Source organism: Anopheles arabiensis, chromosome 3, assembly GCF_016920715.1.
Source record: "Anopheles arabiensis isolate DONGOLA chromosome 3, AaraD3, whole genome shotgun sequence".
Lineage (NCBI taxonomy): Eukaryota > Metazoa > Arthropoda > Insecta > Diptera > Culicidae > Anopheles > Anopheles arabiensis.
Window position 1 is genome coordinate 90,775,579 of NC_053518.1, and position 19,693 is coordinate 90,795,271.

The window sequence follows — 19,693 nt, forward strand, 5'->3', positions numbered from 1 at the left end:
AATCGATCGATCAAAATAACACACTTTTTGAATTAAAATTAAGATATTTATTTAGTACAATTACGACAACATCAAATACTTCTCGGCACATCAAATACAGCTCATCATCGGCCGAAAAACCTTCGGAATATGCTAACGTTGTAAGATGATCCGGTGTAGGGGGGAAAAGAGAAAAAGATAAACAGTTTATCAAGGAAGTTTCTTTCCAGTAGGATACACATTAAACAATCCATCACTATGATATGCATGTGAGATGCACACTGTATCTTTATGGATAAGTTTTAGTAGCTTCAGTTCCGTGCATAATACGTTAATCAACAGATGGGGTTCGTCCTGGATGCTGATTGATGGAAAACCGGACACATGATCATCGTCCTATTTCGCTTTCCATACTTGTAATACTTGATAGTTCCATGAGCCACACGTACAAAACAAATGGCATAGGTTACACGTTTTCTCGTTGGAATGGTTTAATGGGAGAGTGTTAGATTTGCCTTTCGTTATCACACGCTTCGAGGAGGCGCGATACACGTTGAGACACAAATTCAACGTGCCACAGCGTTCGAATGACTATCGAAGTGCGGTTAAACATTGAACAGAGACAAGGGTTGACGGTTGGTGAAATGATGGTTCAACGTCTACGGTCCACGAGGGTACGTGTGTGAATGTGCTAAAATGGGGGAGAAAAAGAGAATTATTATTTAATTTATTCAACAAATTTAATCATTTAATGTCTTTAAACACTCACTATTAACTTACCTCACCCGAAGACTCCAACGAAGAATGCTAACAGTGTGGCAATAATGCCGGTATTGATGGAGTATGCTACCAGCGCACCGTTTCCATTGTCTTCCGGTTGTTCCGCAGCATCCACTACAACAAAGCAAGTGGTATTGTTCATTAAATTTCACATTTAAAAAGCTCACCGGAAGCACACCGAACTAATGAGGGACCCAAATGAAAGTGAAGGTAACACTTACAGACACATGTTCGAAGACGATGAGTTTTGCGTGCTGTTTTTGTGGGAAGAATTTTGAACATCACATCGTACGTGCGTAACGAAACCGATAGAAGTTGCAATAGAAGAAGTGCACGGAACAAACACACACACACACACACACATGATGGACGGAAGTTACTTTCGCCGATGGAACACACAAACAGATGGGATGTTTCGTTTTCGGTGCTTCAACGTGGGTCACTGGGAATTAATTTGCCAATTTAGCCAATTTTTTTTACAATTCTTCACTAGCTTCTTGCAATTGTGTCTCGTTTTTATTTGATAGCAGTACTACCACTACACACACACTACATTGCAACTGATTTGTTTTCATCAAACCTTGAAACCTTTTTTGGGCAAGTAACAATTCAACCGCCATTGTAGTTTGCTTTGTGCTGAGTTCTAAGGAAGGATTGATTATTTTTAAATCAAAAAAACGGTTGTCTCTTCCCGTTCGTTGTGGTACCGCCGTTTGGCCTTTCTGTTAAAATTGGACCGTTTTTCTCTGTCGTAACTATCACATTCGGCTTCTAAAATACTCTACACTCTATATGCTGGCGGTTTTCGTTAGTTGCTGTCCCCTTTACGAAGCGTTCACACACTGAAAGGACCTCTGCATAATTACACTCTGCTCTGCTTTACTGTTCTGTTTTTTGCATGCTACTCTGGCACTCACGCTTACATGTGTTTTAAGTTTTTAAATAAAATTCATGTGCACCCTTTCACACACTCGCCGTGTTCGCATTCAAACTCAGGAAATTATAACAAAAAAGGAGCCAAAATAACAAAAAGTGTCTCGATTAACAAGTCGCTGTACTGAGCTTGTAATTGTTGTCAAATAAATAGGGTATAGACGGCTTGTCGTTTCAATTTGTTTCGGGAAACACACAACCAACCGTCCTGAGCGTAAGTGAACAGACGACGCCCGGGCGGTCTGTGGCCTGTTTTTTGCCTTTTTGCTGCTGCTTTGTACTATCCCTTAAAACTAGCATTTAACCACAAACCGATCGTCGTTTGTCTGGTAGTATTAATAGAAACATAAACATGGAAATCAATGACAAAACGGACAAAAAAAAAAACAAACATAAAGAAATGCGAGTGTCGATGAGTCGAATGAATCGTTACTCCATTCTCTCGAATGTGCCGAAATTGTGTGTCATAGCAGCATTCCTTTCGCGATGTGTGCTGGCGACAATCTGGTCATTTGTTTTTACCAATATTCAATGATAAATGAATGCTTTTGAGCGCGCTTTTGCCGCAAGACACACACACACACTGTAGATGGGAACTATTGGACACACACAACGGCACATTAATGGTTGAAAATCGGAGGGAAGTGAGTTAGAAAGAATGGTAGCATGAGATGCGTTCCTCCTCCGGTAACTCCCGCGTTCACTCGATCGCACCTGTCGTCAGTCTGTCGGCGTACTTGTTCATCAGATCCATTGCGGCACCGTTGGTCCAGCCGAAGCCGGTCTGGACTTCGTACTCACCACCACTGCCATGTCCACCGAGCTCTTGCGCATCGTACTGTCAAAAGGGAAACGGACACAGTTAGTAAAGAGATGCTTCACTGATGGACAAATCGTTCCACTACACCACACAGCTACCTTTTCGAACATGGAATGCGTATTGTTGTAGGTTAGGTAGTTCCCCCGGACCCAGCGCTGGGCCCAGCTGAAGGCCAGCTCCTTCGCTTCCGCATTCTCCAGCGAATCGAGCCCCATTACGAGCATGTGCTGCATCGGGGCCCACACGTTCGGGAAGTCCCACTGCTCGTTGGTGTTTTGCAGCGTGTTCGGCACACCGCCCGGATAGCGGTCGAGCTGCAGCCGGTCGATGTACGCCAGGATGCGCTTCGGCAGCTCCTTGTCCTCCCGATCGTAGCAGCCGACCCAGAGCGGCGACAGGTTGGTCGGCGTGAAGTACTTGCGCAGCTTCTTGTTGATCAGATCGTAATCGAACCACGCCCCTTCCTGCTCGTCCCACAGCACCGCATTGATCGCTTTCTTCAGCTCGTCCGCCTTGGCCAGGTACTCTTCCTTCTTCGCGATCGAGCCAATGTCGTTCCGGTAGCCGTAGAACTCGGCAATGATCAGCGCGTTCCAATACAGGATCGCGTTCAGCTCGACCGCCACGATCGAGCGGCACTTCAGGTCGGTCAGGTTGCCCGCGTTCGTGCCGTCCTTGATGAACCAGCGGCTGGAAAAGTCCATCCCACTTTCGGCGGCCGCCTTCAGCTCGCAGTAGTAGTCCTGCTTGTCCTCCTCCCGCTGGAAGATGGCCGCACTCAGCACGTCCTCGCGGTACGATTCGGGGCGCGGCCCGCTCGACTTGTAGCCGTACGTCGCCAGCTGGTGGTTGTTCACCTCCGTCACGTAGTTGTTCATGAAGAACTGGAACTCGCGCTCGAGCGTTTCCACGCTGTCCATCGCGAACTTGGTGTCGTTGGTGGCGTCGACGTACGACTTGACCATGCCGCACAGCAGCGGCGGCTGCGAGCGCATGCTGTAGTAGATGCGGCCCCCGTTCGGGATGAACCCGTACCGCTGGATGATCGACAGGAAGTTCTCCAGCATGCCCTTGGTGGTGCTGTACATCTCGGACAGCAGCAGCCCCTTGACGATCCAGTACGAGTCCCAGTAGTAGAACTCGCGGAACCGTCCACCCGGCACGATTACCGGATGGTCCACGTGGATGATCGAGTAGAGGTCCGGATTGAGCTGTGGGCAAATTGGAAAATTGAAATTATCCGACTTTTGCGCAACTTAAAGACTCTAAGAAGCATCCTTACCGCCACATCCGACGTCATCTTACGGCCGAGCGAGTGCCAGATCTTATTCAGTTCGGAGGCGAAACCGCGCAAATCTTCGTCCTTGATGCGCGCGAGGAATTTCGGGCTTGCGGTCCAGTCGTCCGGCGTCCAGTTTTCAAACTCAGCCCCGGGCTTCTCAAAGTTCGATTCCACCCACTCCTTCAGCTTCGCCTTCGACGGGCTGTTGTCCTGCGCGACCATAAACTCGTGGAACGAGTCAAGCGTCTCGTTCGGCGACTTGCGCATCTTCATGTCGACGAACGTCTTCGAGTCGGGATAGATCTCGCTCATCTGCACCGTCTTGAGCAGCTCCCCATGGCAGTAGATTTCACTGTGCAGGGAAGAGAGGGTAGAAAAAAGAACGACAATTAGCATGGACATTTTAATTTTGAGATGCGTCGCGTTGTCACGGTGGACTGCATTGACATTGTCATGGCATGCTTGAGGATCTATCCACCCCTCCGCATGCATTGCTGAAAGGAAGAAACGAAAACAAACTCAAAACTGCAACCAGCTCATTGGCGACAACGTGACGACACACTTGTGAGGCTTCCGTTTTAATGTCGATTTCCCTCCAGCAGAGAAGCGATAAGAAATACACATGTCGATACTTTGTGTTTAAATCACTTGTTGATAAATTCATTGTACGATAAAAAAGCAGACACACACACACTATCGGAAGTGTTTTGATTTCATCCCGACGCCCGCCCGAGGCCCCCAATCTGGAACAATGGACATTCATTTCATCCCATGACTTTACACTTTCCTGCTCCGATATGCTCCTCCCGATGGTTGATTTGACTTCATGTTTAAGTGCTTTATTTTTAAAAGCTTTTTTAACACTTTTTTGCACATCAGGGCACACGTGAATCGAATAAAAGGGTGCTTTGTGGTTAAGCGACGAACCTTACCGATGATGGGGCGCGTGTTGATGCGGGTTGGAAATGGAAAGCACTGGAGCTGGAGATGTGTTGGAACAATTTACAAGAATGTTCTACTATGTCTGAACATTGAAAAACAAATCCATTTCATAAGTGCGTCAGAGAACAACACGCGTATTACATCATTGGTTGAAATGTGAATATCATTGTAGCGCCAGACAGGGAACATGTTAACGCAGAGCGCACAGGTCGATCATATTTTTGCATCTTTTCATTTTCATTGTCTAAATACGGCACACGACTATTCCTATTTAAATAAATAAATCCATAACATGTTACTGATTTTAACACGTGCAAAAACCGGCCTGATCGTTTTCCATAGTCTCATAAACGTGCTTTCCTTTCCATTCTAACTGCATATGCAAGCAGCAGTGGCCCCTAACGTTTATGTTCCGTTTTATATTCCTACTGTTAGCACCTTCATTATCTATTCGGTATCGGTAACTCGCCAGCTCGGGGTTCGTGTTTCAATATTTGCATCTTTAATTTTCCGTCTCGAGAAGGTTGGAAAATGGGATTGGCGTGCCTTTGCAAGCTGCTTGCTCAATTAACCGAGAACGTGCCACGGAACGTGGAAAGCTGTTTCTTTTCAAGTTCTGTAATTACAAGTCGTGCTGTGTTTAACATTAAATTTCGGTTTACATTTTACATTTTACCAACCAACTGTCAGACCAATCTTACCTTTCGCAGGACGGTTTGAGCGTTTCCTGCTGCCGATTGTCGACAATATAGGGCACTTCCTTAGCTACGAGGGCTGCGGCTCGTACGGTGGCCGGTACCAACCAGCATGCAAGTATCACAACAACTACTGCCGGCGGATACGGCCGCCTTCGTACGGTCACTGGTTGTTGCCGCGTTTGCAACATCACTACCACTATTGTATGCTAGAGCGGGGCAGACGTGTGGCTTATGGAGTATGGTTCTGGCAACTCGAATGACCTTAACATCACACCGCACAGAGGGAAGAGAGAAGCAACGCAAACGATGACATATTTGGAAGGCAACACGCTACCCTTCATCTGTCCCAGTGCCAAGAGAGCCGCCGTCGTCGCCGTTGTCAACCGTGTTTTGAAGGAGCAGACCCCCTCCCCCCCCCCACCCTCGAGCACTAAAAAGGGAGAAGGCGGCAGGGAAGCAACAGACTTTGCATCGCAGGCACGAACCGCATCAGCCTTCGCGGTGGACTTTCCGGGTGGTAAGGTTCTGCGCTCGCTGCTTCCGTGACGCCCCCCCCCTCCCACTTCCCCTCCCCAAACCCGCGCACAGTAAAGTCTATTAACCCGTGCGTGGTAACCGCGGCAACCGGGTAACACATCTCGTTAACGGGGGAAGTCCCAGTGGGTCTTGCAAAAGCGAATGGAGGAGCATCATCACCAAGTGCAAGCGACCTTAAAACCACACGGATCACCAGTACAGTGGGAAAAGGTATGCTAAGCACAAACTGACTCCTAAACAGGATTTGGTGGGAAGTTTGAAGTCGTCGTGTGGTTTGAAGGGGGAACTATGGAATGGGGGTAAAATGGACAGTAAAATAATCACAGGGAATTTTGCAAAATCCGCACACAGAAATAGCGACAGCTAATTTGTCACAAAATTCCCTAGAAATCGCTACTAATTATTCAGTTATGCAACACAGGCACATTAAACGATAAAAATAGAAACCTTCATACAAAAGCATTTACAATCTGCCACACACACGGCGATAAGTGATAGGGAGCGTTAATCAATCAATTACGATACAAGCTATTATTAGTAGCATCACATTATCAGTCTGTTATAACGTTACAGGAGAAACAATGCAATCAAATCTAATGCCGCTTTGATAGAGCGACAATATGATACGCCGAAAGTGATTGTTGTCAGTCATATCTCCGCAAAATAAAAAGCGTCATGTCCGAGCAGCATTCAATTGAAGGAATGATAGAAAAAGAGAAGTCAGAGGAGTAATTTCGGACCTAAACCATGCGTTAACATCATACTGGATTTGGAATGGAGTTAATCTAACGATGTGTAGGCAGAATCTCTACATGAAATGTAAATTCAAATGATGATTTTGAATGCAGAGCAAGTCACTTTAACAATAAAAGCAGTTTTTTGACTCATTTCTAGCTTACCGGTTGGTGATTTTACCGGAAGAAGAGGAGCTACCGGAAGTGGCATTGGGTTGGCTGTTTCAAACAAATGGGGAGGAAGAGTGTACGTCACAGGACGGAAAAAAGGACGATCGAAAAGGATCCATCGTTGAGGTGTGTTTGAATTTCGAGAGGACACGCGGGTCAAGTGAAATTAAATAGAAAAAAGATAGACAATATTGTTGATTTAAAATAAATAGATCAAGAGGCAGAATGTGACAAAGTTCGAGTGGTCGGAATGATATGGGGTGAAGAGGACGCGAACAGCCTGTAGGTGTTATGGGTGGTTTGGTCGGGAAATATCGGTCAACAGGTTCTGGAAGGTAAAGTGCTTCGTTCTTCAAAAAACAGACAGACAGCGATCGTGTACACACACTTGGGGGGCGGCTTTGCAGTTTGACACAAGGCCAAAGCAGGTGGCAAAACAGGCGAAGCGGCTCTTCTTGGCACTGGCAATGAAACGGTTTGGGCACACAGTTGTTGTTCATCAGCTATTTTTGGGCCACATCTTTTCTTTTACGTCTTTTGAGTCAACATCCCAATTTTTCCACACAATTTAACATTTTTCAATTGCGCAATATTCCCAACTACACTTGTTGCACTACAAATACGCCCCTCTTCACTATCATAGCTCTAGAATTACAAACTAAATTACTCCGTAACAACCAATCTTGGAATGAAGATGACTAATAAAATTCACACAAATACCACACACACACACATACACACACTGCACTAGATAACGGCACCGTTTTGTCCACAAATGATAACACGCTGGTTTGCTGGAGAGAGGATATGTCCGATGCCAACAATATATACTAAAGCTCCCGTTTCCTTTACCCCACTAATCCTGATCCCTATGCAGTGCGTTAACTGATCCTTCAAACACTCACAAACGCAATCTTCCCACACCTTCTTACACGATTGGAGCGAATTTAATGCCGCGATGGACCGAGCGTTTAAGCCGCGAGAGAAAAGAGCTGATGCTCTCCGTCGCACGGTCCGTACGTAAATGAATTGGGCAAAATTGGCACCCAACCGTTTTATAAAGTCTCGTCCCGGACGCTGAGCCGAGCGAACGGGATGGGGGATCTACTACTAACGACGAACGAGTGCGCTTCTCTAACGCCACACACATGCCGGCTCGTACGATGCGCGAGCCACAATACGTATTTGATACGCGGAATATCTGGCCAGATAGCAGCGACTAGTGGCGGGTGGAGATTGCCCTTCCCTCCCTCCTCCTCTTGTCCACCAAAAAGTGTATTTGCGCTGGCAATGGAGGAGAGGACGCAAAAAAGCACCCGAACGAACGAACAAACCACTGGCACGGTGACACCGTGTATTGGACGCCTTTTGGACGATGACGTAGCGCTGGCAGCTCGGTTTAGTGGTGTGTTAGTGAGCACACGATTGCGCCCCGACTGGTATATTAAAGGTGCAATTTGCCAATTATTGTTATCTTTGTCGCCGGCACACCGAGGTGCCACAGCGCAGCGGGGAGAAAATAAAAGCAAATCGACCAGTTCTAACCAGTTCCACCATTTTCGCACACTTGTACACATACTGGTTGGTGGTTTAGGTGGTTTTTGTATAGTAACAGGGGTCCGGGGACACGCTGCTACTCGGCTACTCAATATTAAAGTTGCCATTTTTCTCTCTCTCTCTCTCTAACGCTTTTACCACGTTGTTCCGCTAGAAAGCGTAGAGAACGGCATTGCGGTGAAGGTGTTAAGTAGTGTGCGTAGGGCTTACCCTGTTTTTTTACAAGCTTCGTGTTGTAAAGAATGTTACAATAGACACAACTGATTGCTATCAACGGTACTTTACAGTGGTTCTGATTAATGCAGTCACAATCACATTCTGTCGGTGCAATTAAATTCCCTTCATCCCTGCAGGAACGAGACCGGAAGTAAACCCCCTTGGTGGAAGATAACAGAAAAGCGGTGGTGGTGCACTTAGGAATTAGTGTGCCATTGTTTTTATCTAAAACTAGTTTGTATATTGGGAATTTTAGGGCAAGGTTGGAGTGCAAATTAAATTCCACAATAAACTGCTTTAATGATGGTTGAAATGAAGTTGAAACCCTTGACACGTTTCTTCTCCAGGACCGTAAGCAGGCGTTTGACAGCCCTGTCGACAGTTGCCAAGACGACACCGTTTGATCGGGGGGGGAAGCGCACCAACACCTGCTCAAGCAACACGTGCTCGGCGTGTTGCAATGTTCATCAGTTGCAGTTCGATTGCATTTGCATTTACCGTTCCATCAACAACATCTCACTTCTCATTATTATGCTACGGTTTTAGTGTGCAATCACTCTCAGCAAGTCGCGTTGAAACATTCGAATTGATTTTGTTTGGCAATTTTGGCCCTTACCTCATCAACTCCCAGAGCGTGGGCTGCCGCAGCTTGACACTGACATTGCACGAGGTTCGGCGCTGTGTCCCGGTTCCGGAGGCCAAGGGCTTCAAGGTGCCGCCAGCTGTGCAAACAGCGGAACCCACAGTCGGCAGCAGGTTGTCCCACCGCCAGCCGAACTGACGCGCGGGGCGTAATACAAACACTGCCATCCTGCTACCAGAATAGGAATAGGAAAAGCAGCTTTGCTTCACGAAAACGTTATGGAGAATTGGCTTCACTGCACTTGCAAACTTTTACTAGTGATCAAATACATTATAATGTCACGGGAAGAGAGCTGGCACGGATTCTGCACACGCCAACCGTTCGCTAGCAACTGGACGAGAAGGATGGCTAAGCATCTCGATGGTCCTCCTCGCTAATCACGTTCGTCGCAGCAGTCCGATTAGAATGACGCACACGTGAGAGCGTTTGTTGGTCTGCGTACGATCGATTTGGCTGATAAGGGCGGTGATCGCAAAACCGTACGCGTCTGGAAGCGTTTGCGACGAGATCATCGATCTGGCGCGCGCGCACACGTGTGATTAGAGAAGTTAAGACTGGGAAGGGCAAGGCTGTTTACAACTTCTCTCTCTCTCTCTCTGTATGTAGCGTCTTGCTGCAATCAACTACGCAGTCATCGTCGACGTACGCACCCTTATCACGTAGCTCGCACACGATCGCTCATACACGGATTGCACGAAAGCCGAAAAATTCGCCTCCCCTGGCCGATAAGGTTCGTTATCAAGGGCGTACGTTGTGCCGTACCGCAACGGCTCGACGCTTGCTCATCGGCTCATACTTTAACAGGTGTCGAATCGAATATAGAAGCACCCAAACATTTTGTATGCCGGTTGTACTTATATTTACCATCCTCCAATACGAGCTTTGCTCGAAGGACACCGCCCGTAACCCGCTTTTCGTAGTGGCAATGGTAGCTACTACCTCCCCTGTGGCAGCTTGGTGGTGATGGTGGTGGCTTATCTTGACACATTCAACGCTCAAGATCACGTTGCGAAGGCCAAGAACGATCCCACGGCCAAGGGTAGGAGCAAACCGAGCACTCGAGACACGACACCGCGTATTAAATAATTGCCATAAAAGTATTTGCAATAAATTTAAAGCGCACAAAAACCAAACCCCGGCCAGCGCCATCGCCAATTCTCGCTCGACCCGACAGGCGATACGCGTTTTTGTGCATCTCATTAAAAGCGTGTTTGGAGGCGTGTTTTTTTTTCCTTTTGCTGTAGAACGCTCATCAGACAAAAGAACATGTCTTAATTTTTTTGTGTCCCTTCGCTAACTCGTTAACCCTTGTTTTCTGGCTTATCAGTGTGGTTAATCGGCGTGTGCGGATTGGCGTTTGCAAAATTAATGAGCAATTTTTGCAAGCATTTTTATTGCCTCTCCTCCATGTCGAAACGGACAGGCAAAACAAACTATAAAATTCCCCTCCGTTCAACACATCACCGTTACGATCGTGATGATAATAAATATTGCTTGTTTTTTGCGACTCCTTTTCGGCTGACAGGTTTTGGCTGTTAATTCGCTACATCAGATCTACCACATCAGGTGAGGTTAACACGCAGAGGACGTGACCAGGCTGCGACCTCTTGCCAGGCTCGGGATGTGGAGGAAGACGATCCCGTACCGGTTTCAAATTTGCACCTTTTCTTTTTGGGGTTGTTTGTTTTGTTTCGGGGGGAAAAGGTCAATCGATTCGCAAACATGACTCTGCGGTGAGACTGAAAAAGGCATCGTAGCTCCAGCGATGGGTGAGTGGAGAAGTTACCTAAAAGGAAATGTTTCTCATGCCGTTGTACATTAGCTAAACAATACCTGTCTAGGAGGCACTGGATGGGCCCCGGTTTGCTTGCAACCAACATTGTGCTTCGGTGTGGTTTCTTCTTCAATCCGTTCAATGCTTCTGCCTCAAAGGTGTTGGGGGGCACTGATACCAGGTACTGTGCTTCCGCAATGGCCGTCTCCTCGTCCACACGACGCTGTCGTTCTGTATTCGGTCTAGCAGAACATTTTGGCCACTCTTCCGTCGATGGGAGTAAGTATCACTTGAAGGAAATACGTTACACAGCACCACCACAAACTGTACCACCCAGAGCGATGGTGGCTCAATCTAACCAGGAAACGGGTGTGCTTTTGGTGAACGATCACTGCGTCGACATCGCTCCAGACGTCCGGGGGAGGCGATCAAGGGAAGTTGTGACCCTTTCCCGAATTACCACCGATTGGGGATGGCCCGCTGTCTGTGTCGGCACAGGATACGCAGCACACCACGCTTCCGGAGTGGTTATATTTCGCGGCCAACTGCTCCGGGTAACACCAGCTCACGGGACACCGTCGAAAAATGTGCTGACGATGTACGCGTACGGCGAGCGAAGGTAAACAAAGAGCATTCTTCAGAACGTCACTCTGCTGTCAGTTGTCATTTCAAACGAACCGTTGCGGTGTTCATGCGGTTTTATTCCTCTTATTGGCGGAAAATGCTATCGTTTTCAGATAATTTTATATCTAAAAGAGTTTGTATAATATTCACAGCTATTTTTATGCTTTAAAAACAGCAATAAAGCTGTTGTTTTATCCTCAGGCGTCACATATTTCTGTAAGTACCTTGAGCTGCTCGAAAAAGTCGTTGAGGCTGCAGTGGAAAATTCAAAACAGCTCGAAAACTGTCTAGCTTGGAAAATTAGAAAATTTGCTGCTGAAATAAGAATGTATATTGAGTTTAATCTTGTTTTAGTGTTTAGCTTCGATTAAAGCATTTTTCTCACTCACAAAAAGAGCTGTAAGAAGAAATAATAGTCAAGGCAATACTCGTCACGATCAACTCACTCGGTTCCATGATATGCAAGGGTAGAAGCCAAATGTTTAAAATTCAATTTTCTGCAACCGACCTTTTGTTGCGATTCGATCAACGATTCGTCACGGCACTATGCAGCCCTAGCATCTTTTCCTTGCGCGATGTATTTCGCGGGATCAGTCTCGGTCTATAATTATTGCATCAAACCGTTTTACTTCACCCCCTCGGGGGTCTGCGCTTATAACGGTAGCGAAACAATGGGTTTTCTCAGTTAGCTTTTTTCTCATCGAAAGGACGATCAAATGATAACTGCACCACAAATCAATTTTCGTTTTGTTGAGGTCAAAAAACAAAAGATATTTGTGAGCTTATTTAAGGGGTTCGTCTTCTCTGTTTGAGCCAAATCCCCCACTTAAAGATCATCAATAATTAACAAAATTGTGCCCCTGTAATGGAGCTTTGTGAGTGATTTGCTTGCAAGTGCGCTGTGTGTTTATGATTAATATCGCCTCATCAAATCACTGCCATGACGTTGACAACTTCCGCCCAACGGACGCTTCTCCATGTGCAGTTGCACATGATCGCACCACACCAGGGGGGGTGGCCTGACTGTTCCATTGTTCTCTTACGCAAGCAGCGTACATACCGCACTCTTTCCCACCCTGCTCGCTGCGGTGCAGTGCAGCTAGGAACAGCGTCAGCTTGGCAATTATGTGAATCTCTAAACAGAAGCCATGCCGAGATCAGAAACCAGTGTTATCAGCCGACCAGCCACAGTGGGAGATACAGGCTTAGAAGGAATTGAAAAATCGTGTAATCGGGATTTTTATTCTTTCCTCGAACGCGAGCTGCCTCCCCCCCGAAGCACGACAGCGGTCCGAGAGCAGCGCGATTTGTTACCGATAAGAACGCGCGGTCGCGGTACTTTCACGTACTTCAAGGCTGCCCAAGACACGAACCGGACATGAGTTCCAGTTCACGAGAACGAACTGGCACGCGCTCTAGCCGGCCGGGCTGTGCACACGAGCCACTGGCACTGGGCAATCTGAGCTTGGGGCTTGAAAAACCGCAACTGCAATACGAAAACAAAAAAAAAAGACAAAAACGGAAGTGACATTTCCAAACCGCCCGTGGCCTTCTCACTCGCTTGCGGGCGGCTCTTTTTTTTGCTTTCGTGTTGCAAAGTGAGGTGGATTTTCTTTTTTTTTTTTGGTGCAACCCTGCTCAGCAATGGTTCTCGGATTTCAGCGCGACACGAGTGACGGAAAGATAAACAAACACAGCACCCTTTTCAAAACGGTCGTCGTCTGCAGAAATCCTGCGACGGTGGATAAGGCCACAGCGTCTGTAGCGTCCAATCCAATCCAATTCCCCAACAAAACCACGTACGAAACGAGCAACCGACGGGACAAAACGGTGCAGCAGTAGAAATGGTGCAACAAATGATGGCCAACTAACACAATCGCACTATTACAAACACTCACACGCACACACACACACACACAATCGTACACACGCCCCCACCGGGAAAACGTGCACCTTTTGCGCGGGAAATCGTACACGTGTTGCGATCGTTAGGTGACGCAATGGGAGCGCGTCGTCTTCACTAGCGTAAACACGCAAAACAGGAACGCGATCCACTACCTAAAGCACTCCACCACTAACCAAAGAATGACGCTTTGGCACAGTTACACTACGTCACCGACCAACAGCAGCCGGTGGGTGTGAGTCGATTTTCTCTCACTCTCTTTTTGCGCGTTGTCACCGTCACCCACCACAAAGTGTCTTGCAATGCGCCTGAAATTGGCGATCAGGCGACCGCAATTTTCTGTGTGTGTGGTATCGCAGCAAGTTGCGGATTTTACGCCAAAGGGGGTGTTTCGCACGCTGCCTGCGACTCGCACTACTGACGGACTGACCTAGCGGCTTCCGTGCGCTCGTGCCGCAAGTGAAACCCGCTGTGGCGACGACGAACGCCTCAGCGCGGAGAAGGGGAATGCACTACCCCCGTGCTATCTGTATGGCGTGGGACACTCAACTCCCTCTAGTGTAAAAGTGTCTTTACATGTGTGTGTGTATGATAGTCGGAGGGGTTACTTTACCCCCATGTGCAGCACAATCTCGCCGCACTGACTGCTGATTACTGCTGGCTTTGTCTCGCCACATTCTCAATGTAAACCGCGGACGCAAACATGGACCGATTTGCCACAACTAGAGGAAAGGAATGGAAGGGTTGGGGGTTGTTGCCCACCGGACTAGACAACCAATAGAGGCGCGATAGAGTAGCCGCGTTTTCAACAGTGTGTGCAGTGCAAATTGTGCCTGTATTGGAGCCCTTGAAGGTGTTCCGAGGCGGTGAAAGGGTGACGAAAAGTGATCGATCTGGTGTTTGGGAGAGGGTTGGAGATGTTGGAGGATGGCGACGGCAAGTACAATTGGAGGTAATAAAGATAAGTCAAGCGTAAACGTTTCGTTGAACCGGAGGAGGATGTTCGTTTAAGCAAAAAAATGGGAGGAATATTAAAAAAGTTGGAAAACAAGCGGCAAAGTCGACTTAAAGCAGAGTGATACGGAATGTAGCCGACATACAGTAATTAGTAGCTAATGTTTTGAAGTACATAAGATAGTGTTTCCAAAAGTAAGGTCGTTCAGTTGGCTTTAAAATTCAACATACAAAATTCATGTTATTTGTTAAAATATTTGTCGATCGTACATTTACGACACCCACTGTACTAGGTTACGAGTGCACGGGGACAGATACAGCTTTATGAGTCGTCTACACAGGGAAGCAAAAACGAGAGGGACGGAAAAGCAATTGATAGGAATTCAACGCTCCCCATACCCACTCTCACCCTCTCAGCATCAACGCACGCCAAACGCTAATCTGTTTGGGGTCCGACGCGTTTAATTGACTGTGTGATACTGATACTACTTCTACCATCCAATTCCCCTCTCACTAGCCGCACAGAATGCTTCAAACTGTTCGGCGTAGGAATTTGGTCGGGCGAGCGAGCATTAAATCGTGCACAGTAACAGGAAGGAAGTGGCAGTTGCGTGTTGTCGCGCTTGTAAACATCGCGAATACGCATCCTGTACGGTTTGGCACGTTTGGCAATCGGAGCGGTCGTTGATCCGGGCGCTACTGTTCAGCATTCATGTTTTGGGAACGATTTGAGGAAACCGTTGAACCGGTTTTAATGTTTTGAGTTTGAGAGAGCGTTTAGCGCACAGACGAGCCAGACGACGAGATTATTGATGGTCAGGGACGACCGATGGGCTGATCTGTTAGATGATGAAGGTCGGCCAATCTGCACACCGGCAAGGGCAGCTAAAGGCAACGAACTGTGACATTCTGTGGTGTGGTTGTTGAGCTGGTATTAAGCTAGAAACATTAATTGGCGATTTGGGAGCTATAACATTTATTGCCGTGAGGTTCAAATACCTTTAAACAAACTTTGTGTTGAGCTACAAAGTTCACATTTTGTGGAAAATCAAATAAAAATAATGAAGTAAAATAAAAAATACGCATTTCTGAGCATCAACACAGTGCAACGTTTTTATGTTGCGTCGGATGTCACGTATCGGCAAAGGTGTAGAACCTATATCATAATATGTAGTTTTTTTTTTACTAAAAAATGTTTTCATATTTTGTTTGATGTACAAAAACTATATTGGAAATAGCTTCTTTAAATAAAAAACTCCTATATTTACGACCACCGCTTTGAGACAGCGTTTGTCGACTTTAGCCGAGACACGAACCGCGCACGAATCAAATGCAACGTTGCAAGCCGCCGGCAGCATAGAATCATCGTCCGGCCGGGCGGTTGTTTATGTGCATAACACAACAAATACGTAAATACCCCTAACATTGCTTGTTGCCTTCTCCCTTCCTCCACCTCAGCTTAAAAAAACTAAATATTTATACATTTATTTAGGGGGCTATTTTTGGCGGCCATTGAACCATACAGCTCGCGCTACTCTTTGCGCGATGATGGTCAAGGATTACAACAGACGCACGTCAGATCGGGCAATGCGCGTACTGTGCACTGCGGATGATCTGGCATAAAGTGGCTAGATTGAATTAAAGCACACGCCCAACATTCACCGCCAGACCGCTTGCCAAGCGGGATTTGATTCCTGCGTGCCGGAAGTGACGTACTTTTCAATTTACAGCGCGTCGTGCGCTTCCTTTGCCAGTGCGCGGTGCGCTTTTGCGCAGCAGCCAAAGATGACAGTTTTGATAGGGTGGTTATAGGAGGAGAAACATGAAGATATACTTTGTCGGCGTTAAATTTGCCGGTGCTATTTGGTGAAATTGGTGTGTTCAAATTGTGATGCTCCTCCTGTGTGCGTCATTGTCGCGCTTCGGTTTGTGAGGGGAATTGCGTCATCGGTATGCTAGCAAAAAGCGTCGATATTTACATACACGTGACGCGGATTTACGTCTTCAATTCGCGTTATTGAATGGAACGAGTGTGAAGAAGAGGTATGAGGAAGAGTTTTTTATTCCAATGGAAATTTTGTTGGACTTTGGTTGGATTTTATTTAAATTTTATTTGTAATACGTTGAAAATATTGACCAAATTTGTTAGAATATATCTTCCCGTATACGAGAAAATAAGCAACCTATGGTACGTCGAAAGGTGTAAAGTACAGCAGAGATGGAGATAAATTGCAAACGTCACTATCGTGCCACGACACATTAACTGATAAGAACGGTCTCAATGACCATATGGTTGCGGTTTTTACCGCCTCTCTTGCAAATGGGTAAATCAAAGTGACTAAGCGTCGAGACCAATGACAGAGGCACATTTCTTCCGTGGTGAATGAAGCAATTTCCTTCCGAGGAAGGCGGCCAAACAAGCCCCTCTCTGCGGGAGCAGGTTGTAAAACAAATCACAAGCACACGGTAACTGATAAGCTGTTGGATTTTTGTGATAAGCCAGCAACACAAAATCGATTCGTTACCAAATTCGAAACGGTAAGAATTGTATCCAAAAAAGACGCGTCAAGTGTTTTTGTACGTAACGTGGCACGTTTATTGCATCACTGTTTTGCGAATGAAGGATCGTTCATTTTAATATCCTCTCAGGCGAACGTGTCAAATTGCATGCGGCGTACATGGCTTATGTCATCTATGAGATAATGTCGTCGTGCGAAACTCGAAAAGATAACTTATAAGGGACATTTTATCTATAAAAATCGTATAAAAACCCATTAAAAATAATGCAGTGTTTATTTGCCAAATTAAATGGTTTTAGTCCTTCGAACCGGATTAGCAATATAGATGTTGTTCAAACTGATTAATGTCGACATTAAGTCGACCTGCGATTAACACACAAACAAAAATAGCAAACAAGGCCCACTTAGTGAGGTGGGTCATCTCGAATAAGTCCTCACAATTCGTCGATTCTTGCCCCAACCGATGCTGTTTGTTTGTTTTGTTTATTTTTAGCTGCGTCATACCCAATTAAAGAGGTAAACAACGACCAACCACTTCCAAAAAGAAGTCTTTTAATGGTACAGGAGTATAATAGCAACAGGTGAATTGTGCTTAAAGAAGACATCCGACAGCTTCTGTTTCAGGCAACACAATCGATGCACCGTGATCATTCTTCGAATCTCGCAAATGGGGTAAATTAAATACAACCTATAGGCAGGTATTAGTGCTCTAGAATCTACGGTAAGAGGACTCCCCACCCCAACCATCCATCCAGCCTTGAACCGGTACGTTCGCACCGGTAAACAGGAAGTGAAGGATGCAGTGCGCGGATGCCGCCGCCGCAGCCAGTCATCCATCACTAGATTGATCTCGTTTTGTGTTACAAGGGGGAACGACGAAGAGACGAAGAGGAAACAGATCACAAACAACGATCGCCAGTGACCGTCGTGATCTCGTGATGGATTAATTAATGTTAATTTTAACTTATCCAATCGCTGGCATCCGTCCGGCACCCGTCCGGAATCTGCGGTATTAGGAAGGGCAATTCGCAATGTTACAAAAATGTCGAGCTGATGTTGACACGCATGAGCAGCAATTTTTTTTCTGATAGTCACTAAGATACACATTGCGCGTTGCAAAAATTGAGGACGCGTAATAAACTTCGCATTAGCGGCATTGATAGGCAAGACGAAGGAAGCGCTCCGGTGTACGGCTCCGTCGGCCGGCTCGTGAAGGTCAATGAAAATGACCCAAGCGACGTGAAGCTCAGCGCGTAAACATTCACAGAACGCGGTCGCCCCCCAAAAAACCCGTTCCTTTCACTAATACGCGCGTCGAGGAGTTAGATATCGCGCAAATTACGAATCGTGTGTGAAAAGCGCACGGCCCAAACCGCTAAAAACGGTCACAAACACGTGCTCGAATTTCGAACGATCGCGTTCCCGGTCTCTGCTTTTTGGCGGCTTTCGTGGCACTCGTGTGCGTAATGGCGATTGGGGCAACATTTTAACAGAACTTCTTGGCAGAAGCGGGGAAGTGTCCCACGACCACTGTCTAGAAAGGTGGATTTGCATAAATAACTGTGCCGGGTGTGTCGCACTCTTTGCGTCTCTTGGTCTCCCAGGTGTGCGCGACGCTTAATTTTAGACCCGGCGGGTTAGATGTGACATTCACTGTCCGGTTCAGGGTCAGTGTGAGCAGTGGTGGCGGTAGCAGCATCTCGCTTCCTTTCCGAACATCGCACACAAACACAAACACATCCGTACGTAACGGCAGACAGGAAGGAATTCACCATCACAAATTCGTGTGCCACCACCAAAAAGGAATGATGCAACCGATCGCATGAAACTCTTCCACAAAAACCCGACCAAACCAATCATATGGTAATTGAATGACGAAAATGCACAAAATGAGGTCGTGTGTGAGATGAACACGATTGGCAGATTAGAGTAGAAGCTCACCTGGACATTTTGCGGTTGGAGTAGGCGACGTGAAAAACAACTCTCGTGTGTCTGGTCCGCAGCAAACGTTTTGTAACACCCGCTAACGCACCGTAACGCATGCGTTCTGTTCAACTGCTCGGTGAGGAAGCTTCCTCTAACTGTCGCGCTTTGTGGCTCTTAGTTGGCCGGTGTTTTTCACTTCCGAAAGGAAACACTCACACTCAAACACTCAAACTATGCACACACAGACACACATATACACACTGACGGCCGTTTGTTGGCGAATTTGAAAAGTAATAACGTCACGGCAAACGTCACGCATACGTCCACGTGCGCGAAAAACTGTTATGCAGTACTGTACGTCCACCGCAAACAAAGTCGGGTGTTTTTCCGGGAAAGGTTTGTTGTTTGTTTGGTGTTTGCAGCAGCCACTTTTTTATGCGGCCAAACACACTTGTTGCACTGGAGTTTTCGTAAAATTCGAGAATGCTTTGTTTTGAGATTAAATTCGGTTTTCGGTTTGGTTTGAGCGTATTTTCAGTCTTTATCTATTATTTCTTCACTTCAATGCACTTGTGGCTCTGAAAAACAATATGGAAACCACACGCAATCGGCCTCCTCACGGAACAGAGGAGAAAAGGACAAACGAAATGGCCAACGGAAGCGAGCGCGAAGCGCAAACGGCAAACGATCGAAACGAACTA

The 19,693-nt window shown here is 46.7% G+C and overlaps 1 protein-coding gene across 12 annotated transcripts; it reads right to left on the minus strand.

The window, feature by feature from the left end:
- Window positions 1–46: 46 nt before the first annotated feature.
- Window positions 47–19,693, minus strand: LOC120899656 (trehalase). Of its 12 annotated transcripts, none has more exons than XM_040305742.1 (7): window positions 19,008–19,693; window positions 6,871–6,924; window positions 3,795–4,146; window positions 2,611–3,723; window positions 2,407–2,530; window positions 765–873; window positions 47–132 (listed from the first exon to the last, which is right to left on the minus strand). In XM_040305742.1, the coding sequence occupies exons 1-7, from the start codon at window positions 19,106–19,108 to the stop codon at window positions 105–107; spliced, it is 1,881 nt and encodes a 626-aa protein (XP_040161676.1). In that variant the 5' UTR covers window positions 19,109–19,693; the 3' UTR covers window positions 47–104. The 12 variants fall into 12 exon arrangements, with proteins under 12 accessions (XP_040161676.1, XP_040161674.1, XP_040161673.1 ...); XM_040305740.1 differs by lacking the exons at window positions 6,871–6,924; window positions 19,008–19,693 and adding exons at window positions 5,438–5,695; window positions 13,880–13,937; XM_040305739.1 differs by lacking the exons at window positions 6,871–6,924; window positions 19,008–19,693 and adding exons at window positions 5,438–5,695; window positions 13,644–13,659.